Raw genomic sequence first — 17,778 nt, forward strand, 5'->3', positions numbered from 1 at the left:
GATTCCTTAAATAAAACTAAATAGGCCCAACTGCGCTCTCATGAGCTAACTCGACATGAAATTTTTGATATGTTTAATAAGCTCTACGTGAAGAATACGAATCATGGCCTCGTAGTTTCACTCTTCATTTGTTTCAGGGTCGAAAGGGTCAGAGGAAACCTGAAAAAATTAGTGAATCCGAAAACAACCTGGAAAAGTTAGGAAATTTTGCTCGGAATCAGGAGAATTATCATAGCTGCGGCTGAGCAGTCAAAATCTCCGCGCCTCGACGTTCCATTGGCGGATCCAGCAATTTGACAACACCGGATTTCCTCCATTTAAACCTCTGGAAATGTATCGATTCTTGGAGGGGCCAGGTGCTCCGACAAGAATCGATTATGTAGCACAGGCTTAAATGGAGGAAATCCGGTGTTATCAAATCGCTGGATCCGCAAATGACATTCCCGAGTTTTCGGGAATTTTTTTATGTGTAGAGCGGGTGCCTTGAGAAGGTACTGAATCCGCGATTTTTGTTCAGGTTCTGGATCTACTTGAATAGATCTTAATATTAGCACCTATCCGCTCTTATTTATATTTTTCTGCCCTTTCTTCTAATTTTCCTTTATCGGGCATGGAATAATTTACTATATTGGTAGGCACTACGTAAATGTTTGTCGTATTTGGGCTATTTGCAATTCTCAACTTCATACATAGCAAACGTACGTGGTGCTTCAAAGTTAGCATTGCAATCAAATCAACCTTCTCTTTCTTCTTTTCTATTTTTTTTTTCTTTTTTTTTTTAAGGATTCCGATGATTTCGGGATCAGTGGTCAAGGAACTCTTTCAGCAAGCCAAGAAATGTTGAAATTTGATTAAACTTTGCAACCCTGCGTATGCAACAACGGCTGTTTAAATTTCCTTTGATGAACACTGATTTTTTGAGAATATTTTGAACATTTTTCTTGCAATTTGCCAGTGAAGGTATCGTTCACAATTTGATATTGATCCTACTTTTAATGAAAAATATTCATATCTTTCCTCAGTAACGCGTCTTTTTCGAGGGGCATTTTTAACATGCGAATGTTCATACGGTGTTTTCTTCAGCGTGGCCGAGCTTGTCTGTCAAGTCATCCGTAATTCCTAGAATGTAACGAAACTACTAGAGTAGAAACTACTTTCATACTAGAGGTAAATACGTAAAAACGTTCGGAATAAAGCCAGTCGGTTGATACAACTTAATTAACTCCGGCGTGAGGTTGGGTTGCGTCGCCCAAATTGAAGGCGAACTAGCGTAGCGATTTTGTTTCCAAGCAGCGCGATGCTCCAACCGCCGCACGGTGTGGCGAAAGGCCGGTTTGTCCGGACATGCGCTCGACCACTTGCGTTTTGTTGTCAACTGTGGCCCTAAAACGCATCATTTTTAATCAAGGAAGACCTATCTGCGGCAATTTTTGTCGTAGAGTTCAAATCTGCCTTTATTTTTACCATTAGAGTGATGAAAATCCAAGAAAAATTGCTATTTACATAAGTTGTTCCTGAAAAATACTAAAAATATTGATTTCCACCTAGAAACTGTGGCTTTAAAACGCATCATTTTGAATTGAGGAGAACTTTCCAAGGGCAATTTTTGTCGTAGATTTCAAATCTGCCTTTACTTTTACCTTTTGAGTAATGAAAGTCCGAGAAAAATTGCTATTTATACAAGTTATTCCGAAAGAATACTATAAAAACATTGATTTCCTGAACCACCTCGAAACTGTGGCTTTAAAACGCATCATTTTGAATTAAAGAGCATGTGATCACAGGGCAATTTTTGTTTTAAATTTCAAATCTGCCTCTACTTTTACCATCAGAGTGATGAAAATCCGAGAAAAATTGCTACCTATTTACATAAGTTGTCCCTGAAAAGTACTAAAAACATTGAATTCCATCTCGCAAATGAATGTATTTCTATAATTTAAATTTTCGAAACTTCTTAAAATATTTGCAACCGTCTTTCTCTCTTTCCACCTGGCTTTATAAGTAGCATTGTACGTATTCATATTTGTATATCTTAATACTGCTGTTTAATATAGGAACAAAAAAAAATTAATAAAATAGAAGAAATGAGATTTTAAACAACATCTCTATTTGCCCTTCATGACCAAACAAAACGTTAACTCTCGACTACTTCATCCACTACCACATCCAGCTAATTAGCTACATCCATCTTAATTTATCAATATGAATTATTTTTTTTTCAATTTTTGGTAAAATTAATCAGACTAAAATTTGTAATAAGACTATATTTACATTATTAGCTCTATTAATATTGACTTTCTACAGGTGAAATTTAATGATATTCTACATGATATTCGGAATTTCTGTAATTGCCGTGTTAATAATTATTATAACATGAGGATACCAACCAGCGCGAGTAGAAGCCACATTATTTAAAGTATAATAACAGTTCTAACCTCTTTACCATTCATTACTATAGTATGATAAATTACAGAAACAATTTAAATTTCTGAAGTATCCAGTATATAGAAGTAAATAAATTACACTACTACTGCTGCATCCAGTAACTTTTTTTACACGTAATTAGCCTATTTTAACCTTTGACCACTTACCTGCGTGATGGATCTTAGAGAAATGTCAACAATTGGTTGCGCGGAGTGATTAAAACCGATTTTGCGCAACCGACCTCATATCAGATAATATCATGCTGCCGTCGGAGTAGCAGATATTAGCAGCTAAAAATTGTTCAGGAGGCTGCTCAGGGGTCCTGTGGGTCTGACCCAACAAGTCCCAGCGTGGCACTCCTTGGCACTTGCAACGAAAGTTAATGTAAAGTTTTATTTTCAGCATTTTCGGCGCGAGGACTTTCAGACGGCATAAATCGTCTTCAAAGCTATTTACGGCTACATTTTAGTAGTGAAAAATGATCAGCAGCTTTCATAGAGTAAGATTATATCATTGGAAAAGGTCTCATTAAATTTTTAAATTAGGCTAAAGAGTGCACAAACATTGGTGCGTTTTTAGAGGAAATTTTAGATTGCCGACTTAGTGGACTTTAGAGGCCTCTACCATCAATATGGGGGATGAAAATTTAAAAACTATCATCAAATCCATACAATAGAGTACCCGTAGAACACATTTCCGGTCCTAAACATGCACAATCCCTGAATCGCCCATGTCCGACCTTTTACCCATATCGCCACACCGTGCGCCGCGCCGGCCGTTACGGTGTATGAATTGGACGTATTTCAATCAAACAGAACTATGTGCATCATGGCGTGAGCCCTGTTATGCATATATTATTATGGGTCTCAGGGCTCATGTCTTACCTAATGCACGTAGTTCCGTTTGACAGAAATACGTCCTATTACGTATTACCGTCATGCTTATTGCGCGATGAGGAGGAATTGTAGTTTACGGATAAAATCATGCTGCATTCGCAAGAAAAAAACGCCGTATGAACTTTCCGCCGTTGCGAAATTTCCTTTGATGAAACACCAATTTCCTGGGAAAATGTTCAAGAACAACACGGATATTATGGGTCGGAGACTTAAACGAAAGGATAGAAAACACAACTTAAAAATGGAAATAAATAAGCTGGGTGTCACAGCAGCATTGGATATTTAAAAGTTGTTATTAAACCACTTATCACGTGGCTTTTCCTCTAATTTTCAGTGAAGTCTGTCCGCAACTTGATCTTAATCATCTTAAACTTCAAAAATAAGAAATGTTCATAACTTTTTTTAAAAAAATACGTCCTTTTTCGGGAGATATTGTGCAACATTCGTGTTCATGGGGCGTTTTCCCATAACGTGGCCATGCGTGTCTGTCAATTTATCGATATGTCCTCGAATGTAACTGACTGGTTTTCAGGGTACGTAGAAACGTCGGGATACAGCCTATCGGTTGATACAACTTAATCAACTCCGGCGTGAGGTTGGGTTGCGTCGCCCAAATTGAAGGCGAACTAGCAGCGATTTTGTTTCCGCGCGACTCGGCGTGTTACGGTGTGACTATTTCCGACATGCTTATCCCGCGATGAGGAGGAATTGTAGTTTAGGGATGAAAACTGCCGCTTTGCTAGGGAAACCGCCGTATGAACCTTTGGCTGTCCATTGTTGCCAAATCAAAACACGGATTCCCTGGAAATATTTTTATTTTATTTGTCTCCTAATTGTTCAATGCTGTTTGTTCGAAATTTAATCTCGATCATCTGAAACTTTCAAAGATAAATTGACCGCGTTTAACAGAAAAGAACCAAGCCACATCAGCTATTGCCAAATTTAACTGGGCAATTTGATATTTTACGAGAGAATGTTTGTGCGAATTCCTTTGAAAATTTTAAGGAATTTGTATTGTACTGTAGAGAAAATTCACTGAAAGCACGAAAATCCACACAACCGTTTTCATGTAAAAAATTAAATTTCCCAGTTAAATTTGGTAAAAGCTGATGTGCCTTGGTTCCTTTCTGTTTAACACGGTCCAAATATTCCCAACTTTCGGCTAAAAAGATACCTACCTACGTCTTCCGTCAAAATATCAAAATCAGACTTTTTTACCAGCTCGACGAACATTGTTCTACTGAAAATAAACAAGCCATTTGACTCCACGGTTAAACTAGTGACATTTTAAATTTTAAAACACCTGACTTTATGAATTTGAATATATATTTGATAAACCAGGAAGGAATGTTTTATCACAACCTGTGAGCTAATTTTTTTGTGGTATAGCGTTAAAGTCCCCAGATAAATAATACTGCGGCAGCCACTCTGCCGTGCTTAGGAAAAACGCCGTATGAACCTTCAGGCGTTGCCAAATTTCCTTCCATAAAACGCGAATTTCCTGGTAAATTTATGAATATTTCCCTCCCAATTTTTCACATAATTTAGTTCTCAATTCCACCAAAAGTTCCTAATAATCTCAAGGGAAAATATTCATAACGTTCTTCAAAAATGAACATTTAATTGAAGGAGGTTTGGCAACTCTCGAATGTTCATAAGGCTTTCTTGCTTAATACGGCAGCACTCCTACCGTTCTGCTTGTAAAAGTTTTTTCTTTTCTCTGCTCCTTCTTTATAACGTGGCAGAGAAAGGGATGCTTCGATACATTTTCCGCACTACATTTAAAAAAAAATTACAATTCTCTGGGATCCAAATTTGACAGTCCATGCTACTTGGGCTCTGAAAATAGCGGTCAAAATTTTACTTTTACTGAATGATATCTTCAAATCTCTTTCCCTTAGTTTCAACTTATGAAGTATCAACGAAGGTTTCTTAACTCATACAGTTCAACAACTATTTGCATTTTTCTGAAGTCCTAATTAAACAGTCTATGCGTTCTTCAGCTAACCTGTGTGTTATTTCAGGATAGTGCGTGCTTTTGGAATTAACGGAAAATAAAAATGATTTCTTTTAAACGTCAACCAACATTTTTTTTTACTTCAAGAAAGGATAGGCATTGCACAAGAAGTATAATACAACTTACAATATTCGCATAAAAAAAAGGGAGCGCCGAATTAAAATTCAACGGCGCGCTCGTGAACTATATTCATATGACTTTAATTTAACTTACCTACTACAAGGAATTTGCTTGACATAATTATGTGAAAATTAAAGTAAGTGGCTCTCTAAATGAGGATTTTCGTTTCTAGATATTCCTGCTACTTTATGTCCCCCACACTGAAAAAAAATTCTTGGCGTTTTTACCAAGGTCCGTTGGTACCTTTACCATCTCACTTTTTTTTTACCAATTATTGGTAATTTTACCAAGACAGACTGGTAATCTTACCTAAAAACGGTATTTTTACTGTTTTTTCAGGTAAGAATACCACTTTTATTGGTAATCAATTCCCGGTAACTTTGCCATTTTATCTCGGTCTCGGTTATTCTACCACAGTCGATAAAAAATATTGGCGTTTTTACCGGGGTCCAGTAAAATTACCGAGAAAATCAATAATTTTACCGAGATTTCTCAGTAAAATTACCAATTCCATAAATGGTAATTTTACCAAGAAAAAACTGGGATCAAATAGAACCCTGAATTCTTGGTAATTTTACCCTTTTCTTAGTAAATACACCGAGCTTTTTTTTCAGTGCACAACAAAATGTCGACTTGCTCTCTTAAATACCCTCACGCGTAAATTATGCTCATCTTTTGAAGCTCTTTCACGACAAAGGGAACTAGGCTTTGCTCTACTGTGTGGAAGCGTATTTCGGAACTACACAAGAAATTAAGTTCAGTTCGAACAAAAATAATTTACATTGAAACAGGTCACTTTGCCTCATTGTTATTGGAGCCGTCCATATTTTTAATTAGGTTTTCGGGCCCTCGTTGCACTTCTTTGCTGTTGTGATGTTCTAAAGTACTACTTGACTCTGTTAATGAGGTCATAGGACTAGTCGGTGAAGATGTGCGTTCAGTGGGTGATATTTTTCGGTGAAACGACGGACAATCTGAAAATGAAAATTATATTTTGAGAACTTGCAATTAAGTATGGCACTACATGAGAGGAACATGACAGTAGGGTAGGTGCTCATAAAACTTTTAAGGGCAAAGTATGACAATATGTATCGGATTTGTTAATACCTATATCACCGTATGCAGTGCTGGTTTCAGATATGAAACAAGCCCCAATTTGTTGGAGATATGGCAATTTATTTTAAACCAAGGATAATAGATTACCAGATAGGATAAGAAATTAAGAATCAAAATACATGCTTTCTCATCAAAACTGGTGGAAATACGGCGAATACATTAAAAATGCCTAAATCCAACCCATCGTAGGTAATTAAAAGCATAGAGAAAAAAGGGAGGTGTTTGCATCTTGGGGATTGTTTACCCCGTGACGGAGGTCGGAACTACAGGTACCCCAGCAAAATCCGGAATTCGAAGTATGATAAATGGATCATAACGTCCGATTTTTTTGCTTAAGTCCACCCATGGTATAATTTCAAACACACTATATAGTATGACTATTTTCTACAAACTACACCATTTCCAAGAAAATCGATAATAATAAAAGTCGTCCGTACCGACCTGCGTCATCAAAAAAATCCAAGACGTCCGAAATGCAAACACCTCCTTTTTTCTCCAGGAGGAAGAATACGTTTTCCGTCAACATCCAAGGTTCCCACTCACAAAAGGGCCAGAGTCAAATTGAATCGTGTCGTGCAAAAACCGCGTATGTCCAATTTTCTAGCTTCCCGTTTTTTGTGGCAATGATTCGTTTCAAGAGTCCATACAATCATGAAAGTGGTGTAAAGACTCATTCTTAGATTAACTCCAACCCAACACGAGTCTTGAGGTTTGGTTATGGTTCTTGGTTTGGTTATGAATCTTGATGTATATTAAAAAGTGGTATAAACCTTAGAAAATGGGTGGACTTTTTGTTGTTGTTGTTGTTGTTGTTGTTGTCGTTGGTTCGCGGCAATCTACTCTGGGTATTTAGCCTGAATTTTGATGGGACGATTATCATTAATGGGTGGAAATGATTCGAATAATGTGGTTCATGATGAAGCTTGGCAGGAAATTATAGATTATATCTTACTTCTTCTCATACATATCAAGGCGCCTGGGGGGGGGGGGGGGGTGTTTTTTCTTATAATCTGTAAGCTATAACAATTAAAACGCGTTTTTGTGACTGGCACAATTTAGACCCATTCAGAATTCGAGATACAGCCAAGAGATGGCTCTCGGTGCGCGATAAGTTGTTTTTCTTTCCCGAGCGTTCAAGTCTCCAAGGGAACTTGTTCTTCACCCCTCAACGCAACAGTCGCTGCCGTGCCAAATAAGAACGTCGTATGCACATTCGAGTTGCCAAATTTCCTCGGATAAAACATGTATCTTTGACGAAAATTATGTATATTTGTCCTTCAAATTTACAGATATCTTAGATTAAATTGCGAACAAAATAATCTAAAAAATTGGAAGAAAAATATTTACAATTTCCCCAATAAAATCGTATTTTATCAGAGGAAATTTGGCGACGCCTGGAGGTCTATACGGCGCTTTTGCTTAGCACAGCAGAGTGGGTCACTACTGTCATGCTAAGGAAGAACGCCGTATGAGCCTTCAGACGTTGCCAAGTTTCCTTCAATAAAAACCGAATTTTCTAGGAAAATTGTGAATATTATTTTCCAAAATTTTCAGACTATTTTGTACGCAATTTAATCTAAAATATCTGAAGATTTCAAAGAAAAATGTGCGTAAATGTCGTCAAAAATTCATGTTTTATCAAGGGAAATTTGGCAACTCTCGAATGTTCATACGGCGTTCTTCCTTAGCACGGCAGAAACTCTTCTTGCGTTCCTTAAATTAGGGTGATAAGAAATCACATGAGATCTCACCTGCAGATTGAGGGGATTTTTCAGCCGGACTAGAGAGGTTGCAAGGGCAGAGAGCCGCCGCACCTGGTGCAGGAGAGATCATAGTGCCCGGTTTATCGCTGCTCATGTGTAAGCTGGAAAATTAATAAGCCAAGAATAGAATCGATTCTAGCGGCAAAGAGAATTTTACACATTTGTATTTTAAGGTTACAGACAGCTTCGCGGTCCAACCAAACCACTCGAAGAACTTGCTACAGGCGTTATGTATAGCGTTATTCTTATGATTTTATATTATACAGCGTGATTTAAAAATAAAAACGTGCGTATACTATATCGACGGTGTAAGTCGGCAATCACATAACTCGGTTTGCGACGTCGCGTCGCAGACTTCCTATCATACTTTATTTTTAAACGGAAAACTACTCAAAGGCAATTCTTTAAAACTGCCGTGATTTTTCTTCTCTGTGCGATGAAAAGTCTGCAAAAACTTCAAGGAATAATGCCAATTTGTTCTCCTTTAAAAAAATAACATAGAGGCGGAGATTTTCAGACACCGTAAACGAGATATGTGATTGCCGACTTACACCGTCGATATAGGGTATATCCGGACTCTAAATGTTCGCATTTCCAAGGACAATAGATTCTTTAGATCACATTTTATTTTTATTTTTTTTTTTTTCCTGCTAATGAACATGCTTTCCTTGGGACTGTTTTGAGTGGAGGGCCGAGTCTCTTAAAGCTGTAGAAATTGATTTTTCTTCAATTATGGGGGAGGACACATGACACGATTTTTTATTTTTTTGGAATACCTTCATGCTCTCTACTCATTTTTGCCTACGACAAAAGTAAAAATCAAAGCAAAAGGTGGAAATTTCAGATTTGAACAAGCTTCTCCCCCTCCCCTGATATCTGAGATCCTCGCGAAGCCCCTTTCCGTCAGCCCCTCCGTTTTTTTAGCAACCAAAGATGAATTACTGAGATATGGACAATCACGTGGTAATATCCTTGTGAGTTACATTCCGTCTCATTCATTTTCATCGTAATTTTTTTTATAACGAAAAAAAATCGGTTTTAATTACAAAACTTTCAAGGCCCCTGGTACTTTCTTAAAATGACTCATAGGAAACGACATTTTAAAGCAAAAAATCAGGGCCGAATTAAGGGGGTGGCCACATGGGCCGTGGCCCATAGCGGCAAATTTTGCAATTTTTTTTAAATATGGGTATAAAAAAAATCGGATTCAGAAAAGAAATTACAACCGAAAAAACGTCTTTCGGTGTCACAAGAGTCGACCTTTAATTAGTCGAGTGAAGAGAGAAACCAAACACACAATTCGGTATGAAGCGACGCGGTGCGGAGAGCAATGATGATGAATAGGACTTGATGATGAAATAGGACTTGAGATGAAAAGGAGAAGCCCTCTGCGCGGCGCGGCGGTCAGCGTGTAACACATATTAGCACCTGCAAGACTTCATGAATACTTTACGCATTGCCTCGAACACAGTGCGTTTAGTAGCGGTCGGCGTGAAACGCATAGCGCCTACAAGACTGTAGGAATACTTCATGCATTGCGTCAAAAACAGTGTAGTCAGCGCGGCGCGGCGGCGGAGGTTAAAATTACTAAACCACATTTATGTTCGTTCTTGCATAATTTTTACGTTCATTTCTTACAAATGAAAGGCCTCGTCCAGACAAAGATAGGTTAACGGAACTTAATTTTCGCGCAAAGTTCCGTGAACTTTTGCTAGTGTTGACAGGGCTTTCACAAAAAATGTGCCCAACGCGAGTAAACGCGTCTTATGCACCCTTCCTTTTCCGGCACACTCCACTGATGGTTTGTATCGATGTTTCAAAACGAATGAGAAGGGAGCGGCAAAATACAGGTGGCCCATGGGCGGCAAGTAGGTAAATCCGGCCCTGCAAAAAAGTATTATTTTTGACTGAGGAATTTACCGGCTGATAGGATTAAGCACAACACCACATGTGCTCATTTCCGTCAATCTCATATATGTATTCATTTCATGCCGATCTATCAAGGAATTCAAAAAACATAATCCCTTATTGAGATCTCAAATCCGATATCCTAGTGAAAAAAGTAAAAATTATGAAGGTCTGAAATGTAAAAAAAAAAAATCGGCGGCAAAAATATCTTACCATTGCATCAGCCGAAAGTCAGGGTTATCACTAGTTGGAATTTTTAGGTTATTTGAATGTCCAGCATCTATGGCACTTGGACGATGACTCCCCGGTCCTGTAAAAAATCAAAATTTTAGTGAAGGTTAAAAAAAAGAAGACATGGAAAAATGATAAAATAATTTAATTTTAAAATTATGAGATTATTATGGGATGAAATATTGTGTGTGATATTAGATTCAGCTTATCCTGTGTATGGTCGATGTGTGGTTGTTTTAGCAAGCAAATATAAACACCACCATTTTTTCGCTAAAAATGAGAATGGAAAAAAAATTAAAATCTAAAATGAATGAAACCCTCGAAGTGCGGTTTTTATGAAAACCTAAAATAATTCCAAGTTTATACACATTTTTGTTTTATAAAAATCAAGGCGATAGTCTGCAATCATTACATTTCAATCATAAAAATACATCAAGTTGTGATTTCAGTAATTTTTGGGGTTTCCAGCCAAGGCTGAAAATCCTCGGAGGAACGCCACACACTTGTGTGACTTCAATCTCTGAGGATACAACTATTTTGACTCGTGGGAGCTGATTTTGCCTATTCGTCGCATTGAAGGCGAACACCGAACTGTACCGTTAAGCGTAGTTTCAAGACTCTCAAGTGAACGTTCGCCTCCACTTGTATGATTAGACAAAAACAGATCTTACGCGTCGTAATAAGTCGCATCCTCACAGATCAAATAGCATTTTGCGTCACTTGCGAGCCTTTTTATTCGAATCTCAAAGTGTTTCTTCAAAATGACCAGCGTTACCCGCACGTATGATCGAGAGAAGAGTAGGTGAAATCGTGATTTGGAAGCTTCAAAGGCAGTTTTTTTTATTGTTACCTGGTAGTTTTGATGCCTCAAATTAAACCTGATGTATCTTTTTAGCGATGTCTGCAGAAATATCTGGGAGCTTCATCCAGAGAAATTATTATTCTCTCCCGTAGGCTCTAATTAAAGTTTTGTTTGCCACCATTACAGGATGCGGGAAAAGATAGCTACGACGGATAAATTGAAATTATTTCATTTAGGACAGTTTTAATTCACTACTGGGGTTTTTAATTTTAATATATTGATAAACATTTTCTATTTTGACACAATATTGAATTTTTTTTATACTACCTATATTAAAAAAGTCAAATACGCCAAATACGCCTTATAATTGAAGAGATGGTATTTTTAGGTTCTACTGTTAATCAATGCATCAAAGTCTACGGTCACGGCAAAGAACCTATACATAAATTTTCGCCGCTGGGTAAGAAATACACGCACATAAATTTATTTTTACCCTGAAACTATAAAAAACCACGGATATTTACACACTACATCAAACCTCATCTCAAAATTTAGTCACGCTTCAATTTTTGGCACAGTGAGAAAGGAGATATGAAATTACCCATTAGTAGGGGTGGTGTCGATAATCCCAAGCAACGTATCCTCCACGCATCTTGCAATAGTTGTAGTCGCGCCTGCTTCCGCCATTTTGCGCGTCGATTTTGAAACCATACCTGGATTGAGAAAAAAATTGAATCATTTAGACGATTGTCAGAGAAATGCATCGATCTAAAACTACGTATACTTTAGACTGTGTGAATACTCGAAATTTATGAAGTCATATTATTTACCAATTAATTATGAAAGGAATTTCTTAGGAATTTCAATAAGCTTGCATACGTATTGAAAATGAACAAAAAAATTAAATTATGCCGGGAGATAAATAGTAAGTATTTTTTAATTCTTCTTCTGAAATAAGCAAAAGAAGTTGGTTTTCCTTTTATGGGTTCCCTTTTTCCCTCTTATCATATTGCTTAAAGAGAGAAAACCGACGCACAGTGAATTGAGATAATAGGTGAGGTCGGACAAATTCTGGAAACTTTGAAAGCTTATTTTTTCGAAAATATGATATAAAACAGTTTAAGGGTGGCTTCATCGGGGTTTCGTGAAATTTTCTCTCGGAGACACCCTTTGAAACTGAATTATGACGAAATAAACAAAAAATGTGAAATTTTAGCCCAAAATGTCATGTCCGACCGTACCAGTTCGTCCCACTGTGCGACGCAGAAAACTAGAATTTACCAGCCTAACGAAGCAATAAATCTTGATGATAGAGGATTTCTCACGAGAGTAGAAAAATTACGGAGATCTCAAGGGAATGCAACGGATTTCGTAAGTTTTCCCTTTCGTAAAATCAAGCACGCCAAGACATTTTTGTTGCATTTTTTCTGTGCGAGGGCATTGATACATTAAAGCAGCAAACAAACTCATTACTCTTTTTTAAAAAAATCGAAATTTCACTGATGATTCAGATTCAGGTAATCCTTGAAAAGTAGAAACCGCTGCCCGCACTGCCATTACATTTTGACTTTGACCCTTTCAGGGTAACGAAAATTACGTGATCCATATTTTAACGGAAAAAAAAAAAATTCTTGAGGATTTACGCACATAAATGTAGTATTTTTTTAATGGACGTAAATCCTCGAGAAAATGTGGTTCATATTGACAAAACTTTAGCAACGTTTAAAAATTCTTACGACGTTTTCTTTAGGAATGTAGAACATTGTTACAGTGAAAAGGGGTTTCATTCTTACTTGCACTCGTGCTTCGGACAAGTTAATTCTTAGAGCGACTTCCTCCCGGAGAAAAACATCAGGATAGTGAGTCTTCTGAAATAAAGATTCTAGTTCGGTCAATTGTTGTGGGGTAAAAGTCGTTCTATTCCGTCGCTAAGAAGAAAAAGACAAGGAAAAAGGAAATCAGCATGTGAAAAACTTTCATAAATTTGATAATTTTGCTGTGCAATTCCTTCTTTAGGAAAAGCGCCCAGAAAAGCCATCTCATTTCTCGTGTCCTAGTGAGAATTTTATTACGAGAGACAATTTTTAAAGCTTCTTATTTAATGTCATCTATTCATCGGGAGGGGGGGGGTGTAGGGTGCGTTTTATCTTTAGATATGTGATTACTTGTGAAAAGATAGCTCCCATGAAGAGTTAGATGTATAAATCGAAAATTATTAGAAAACCTCCAATTTTGGCGCCATCTATCTTCCTATACGCCTTCTCTCAGCACCTGATATTCCAAACTTTTGAATTCCGAGAGTACCTAATGTCTAAAGACTGAAAACTAAATCCCGAACCCGAGGGTGACTTAGTGAACCAGAATGCGGAAATTAAGGGCTAACATACGGGAGTGTAATAAATGTACAATTCGCAAACTAATCAAGCTAAATTAACGCGATCAGCAGAGATAATCGGGATTATGTTAGATATTGTGCAGAATATGGACCGATTGAAGATCTTGTCGGCCAAAAGATTTTAACTTCATCTTGTTGGATTCTTAATTTCTTAACATTACTTCATCGGCAGAGAAACACGGTATATGATGAATCATAAGTCATATTGATCAAAAGTACCTGTTTTAGGAAAAACATCCTTGGTAGAAACAGGCTGTTTTACACCCCAAAAATAATGACCATCGTAAATTTGACCCGGATGTCGCCTAAATGAAGCATATGATGACACAACACTCGGAGTAAACTTTTTCCCGGAGTATACGAACGATTATCAAAAAATGGACGTTATAAAGGATCCCTAGAAGACAATTTTTTTTAGAAGAAAAAAAAAACAGTATTATTTTCGATCACAAACAAATAATATCCAAAATTACGAAAGCATCTTGTCATAAAAACGAAAGATAAGGTTGATCTCTGTGATGCAAAATATACAAAGGGATGATTTTTAAGCGGAAAATTTGTAGGGTTTCTCGAAGCATAAATAAATTTTCATTCAAAGTGGTGCTGAGGGTTTACGTACTTATTATGATTTATTTTTGAACAAATTTATTGTAACATCAACAATGATTACGTAGGTAGCTAGGGGAGATAACATGTTTTATACCCTCCCCCCTAAAAAAAAGAATTCACTTTTTAGATGTTTTGACATTTAATTTAAGCAAAAACCTTTTCTGATTATATCTGCATATCGATGGCCAAAGTGCGAAATCATGTAATTAATTGCGGTTTTTCAAAATCTCCGTCTATAGGTATCTCACTTTTTCGAAGAGGAACATGCCAACTTCATGGCTTAAAATTTAATAAGAGTACTCTACCAAAAGAAATGAAAAATCAAGGAAGTTTTCAGGAAATTACTCTGCCGTGGTCAGGAAAAACGCCGTATGAGCATTCGGGACTTGTCAAATTTCTCCGGATAAAACATGTATTTTTTAGAAAAGTAATTCTTATTTTTCCTTGAAATTTTCAAATATATTAGATTAAAGTGCGTAGAAAACTGTCTGAAAATGTTGGAATAAAACATTCACAAATTTCCCAGTAATTTCCGTTTTAATCGAAGGAAACTGGGCAGCGTCAACAGGCTCATACGGCGTTCTTCCTTGGCACGGCAGTACATAATTGACTAGTTTTCTAAAAACACCATAAATAAGGACAGGCAGTCTGCAACGTCACAAATAGACATACGTGGTCTCGCATTTTAGTCATCGATAAAACTACTACTTCTAAATGCATTATTAAAATTAAAAAGTATTATAAAATTATGCAAGTCTGCTTTTCATACAGAAATAAAACAATTCATCTGAAAATTCACGGAAAATCAAAGCACTTGAACAGTTTCAAAATACGACGGTTTGAACCAAATGATGAGTTTCAGCTTGTAAATCATTCCTGAACAGCTCAATTTTAAGGTGCACAAAATAATCACTCTGAGTTTTAATATCCAATAAAACGTTTAAATTAATTCCAACGAAAAAAGAACGAACAGAGGGGGAAGGAGCAGGGGCATAAATGATAACTCACCTGTCTTCTCCTTCCGAACACGTATTCTGATAAAAGATCACCGTGGAGAGACGTTAGGAACGGCCCAGCCATAGTCTACTCGAATAAGGGATGCCGCGAGCGACCCTCTGAATAAATATGTGGTGGCTCCGCCCACCAACCCTCGCTCCGTGTACATCGAGCGACCAATTGGATTCCGTTTTCGGGAACTACCCGCGGTAAATACCACGAGTACCAGTTATCTTCACTCCCCTCTTCTCACCTCCTTCGTTTAATACTACCAATCGTTTCAATCATCCCCCGAGATTAACTTGTGGTTTTTTGTTCTTTTTATTCATAAAGCTACATCGAATCCCCACCGCCCTCGACGATACGCCAGCGCCTTGAGTCGTGCCGCATCATGCTCTATAACTGTCAAGTTCTGATAATTAACTCCACTCACTCCTTAATTCATGATATATTATTCGCTATATCAATTAGACTATATTACATTAAATTTTTGATTCGTTGTGGATCCGTAAAGCATCACTCTCGCTTCTTTTTCTGCGCATTTGCTTCTGATATCTTTCATGAAAATTTATTTGCCTATAATTCAATGGAAGGTATAGCTCATGGGTGATTTCACGATGAAAGGAATGGTCGTGTCGCCGTGGGTATAAACGACTTAGGGTGGAACGATTGAAAACCAAGTTGATAAATCAATAGAAACGATGTCCCTGAACTTATTCATGCAGAAAAGTACGATAAATTATATGGTGGAATTAATAACATGAGGCTTTACAGGCCGAAAATGTCCGGTCGGTTACGCGTCACCAACCCCGATTTTGAAGCAAAACAGCAATTTGCGTTAGTTAGTCAGTGCTGATCGTGGATTCCTTGGCAATATATGCCGGAAAGAGACTCTAATGATCAAGAAAATTGCCGTGTTGACCTGAAATGTTTATTTTTAAGCGAGAAAAGTCATTGAAAGAATGTCGCCACATTTTGCAACGTACTTTTGCACTTGAATTAAGTGCCGTGTTTATCTCGCCAAATGAAACCAGGAGTTCCAAAACTGTCATCAAATTGTTCGCTGAAGTCTCCTCGACCAAACCGTTACTAATGAGTCGGCTTTTTTTACACTAAAAACTTTAGGTAATTTTTAGGAAAACCAGTGATTTTTAGGTCTGTAGCACTAATTACACATTACTAAATATCCTCAATTTAATATTATTAAACTAACAGGAAGTCCCCAAAGTTTAGAAAACTTTCAAGGCAGCATTAATTCCACCTCATATCTCAAAAATTGCCAAGTTTCATCTCTTGTGTCATCTTTTAATAAATACAATAATGTAAACAGGGCCAGACCCATGGCGGCAAATTTAGAGGGCGGCAAATGTTGCGATTTTTTCAAATGTAGGTATCAAGAAAAAAATCTGATTTAGAAAACAAATTACAAATGAGAAAAGACGAAAAAATCTCTCATTTCCTGAGAGTTAAAGTATAGTAATTTCTAATTTGTTCGTCTTTCGATGATACATGAGACAGCGCCTTTCATTAGTTTAGTTGAGAGCTAGAGAAACCAAATACGCAATTTGGCCTGGTCCGGCGCGGCGCAGAGAGCAATGATGACGAGGACTTGAGATGGAAAGGAGGAGCCCTCGGCGCGCCAGTCAGCATGGAACACATATTAGCGCCTACAAGACTCCATGAATACTTCACGCATTGCGTCAAACGTAGTGCGGTCAGCCGGGTCCGCAGCGGTTGGCGTGAAACGCATAGCGCCTACAAGACTGTAGGGATACTTCACGCATTGCGCCAAACACAGTGCGGTTGGCGCGGTGGCGGAAATTAAAATCATTAAACCACATTCATGTTTATTCTCTCATAATCTTTTCGTTCTTTTCTTATAAATGAAAGGCCTCGTCCAGACAGAGATAGGTTTACGGAACTTAATTTTCGCGCAAAGTTCTGTGAACTTTTGCTAGTGTTGACAGGGCTTTCACGAAAAATGTGCCCAACGCGAGTAAACGCGTCTTATGCACCCTTCCTTCTCCGGCACACTCACCTGATGGTTTGTATCGATGTTTCAAAACGAACGAGAAGGGACGGCAAAATACAGGCGCCGCGGCCCATGGGCGGCAAGTAGGTAAATCCGGCCCTGATCATGTGAAGATTGTATTTCTACTTCCGCCAAAAGTTCTAAAAGAGTTGCCCATTCCTTTCGTGAAGTTTCTATCGAGAAGTTTTGTGCTTTATCAGGCCCTGAATATCACACAGCGAACTTCCATTAAGTCAGTCTCATTGCATTATAATTATAAAACATTCACTCAAATGACTAACTGTTTTTGTATGAAAGTAAAGCCGCACGGAGTGCTTTCCATGAAACGTGCGATCTAAGTGAAGAGGATTTTGGATGAAGAGAATTTCAATTGAGGGAATATTTTTTTTTTTAAATTCACGTATAGGTATACCTCTGTGGAATGTAGAATGTTTTCTATTCGCCGACTCAGAAAAAAAGACGGATGAAT

At 37.6% G+C, this 17,778-nt stretch overlaps 1 protein-coding gene across 1 annotated transcript; it reads right to left on the minus strand.

The window, feature by feature from the left end:
- Positions 1 to 4,736: 4,736 nt before the first annotated feature.
- Positions 4,737 to 15,390, minus strand: LOC109036558 (dorsal root ganglia homeobox protein). Its single transcript, XM_019050848.2, has 6 exons — positions 15,290 to 15,390; positions 13,071 to 13,205; positions 11,879 to 11,990; positions 10,458 to 10,554; positions 8,325 to 8,437; positions 4,737 to 6,431 (listed from the first exon to the last, which is right to left on the minus strand). The coding sequence occupies exons 1-6, from the start codon at positions 15,359 to 15,361 to the stop codon at positions 6,250 to 6,252; spliced, it is 711 nt and encodes a 236-aa protein (XP_018906393.2). The 5' UTR covers positions 15,362 to 15,390; the 3' UTR covers positions 4,737 to 6,249.
- Between the last annotated feature and the right edge of the window lie 2,388 nt (positions 15,391 to 17,778).

The sequence above is a fragment of the Bemisia tabaci genome, chromosome 5, assembly GCF_918797505.1.
Source record: "Bemisia tabaci chromosome 5, PGI_BMITA_v3".
Lineage (NCBI taxonomy): Eukaryota > Metazoa > Arthropoda > Insecta > Hemiptera > Aleyrodidae > Bemisia > Bemisia tabaci.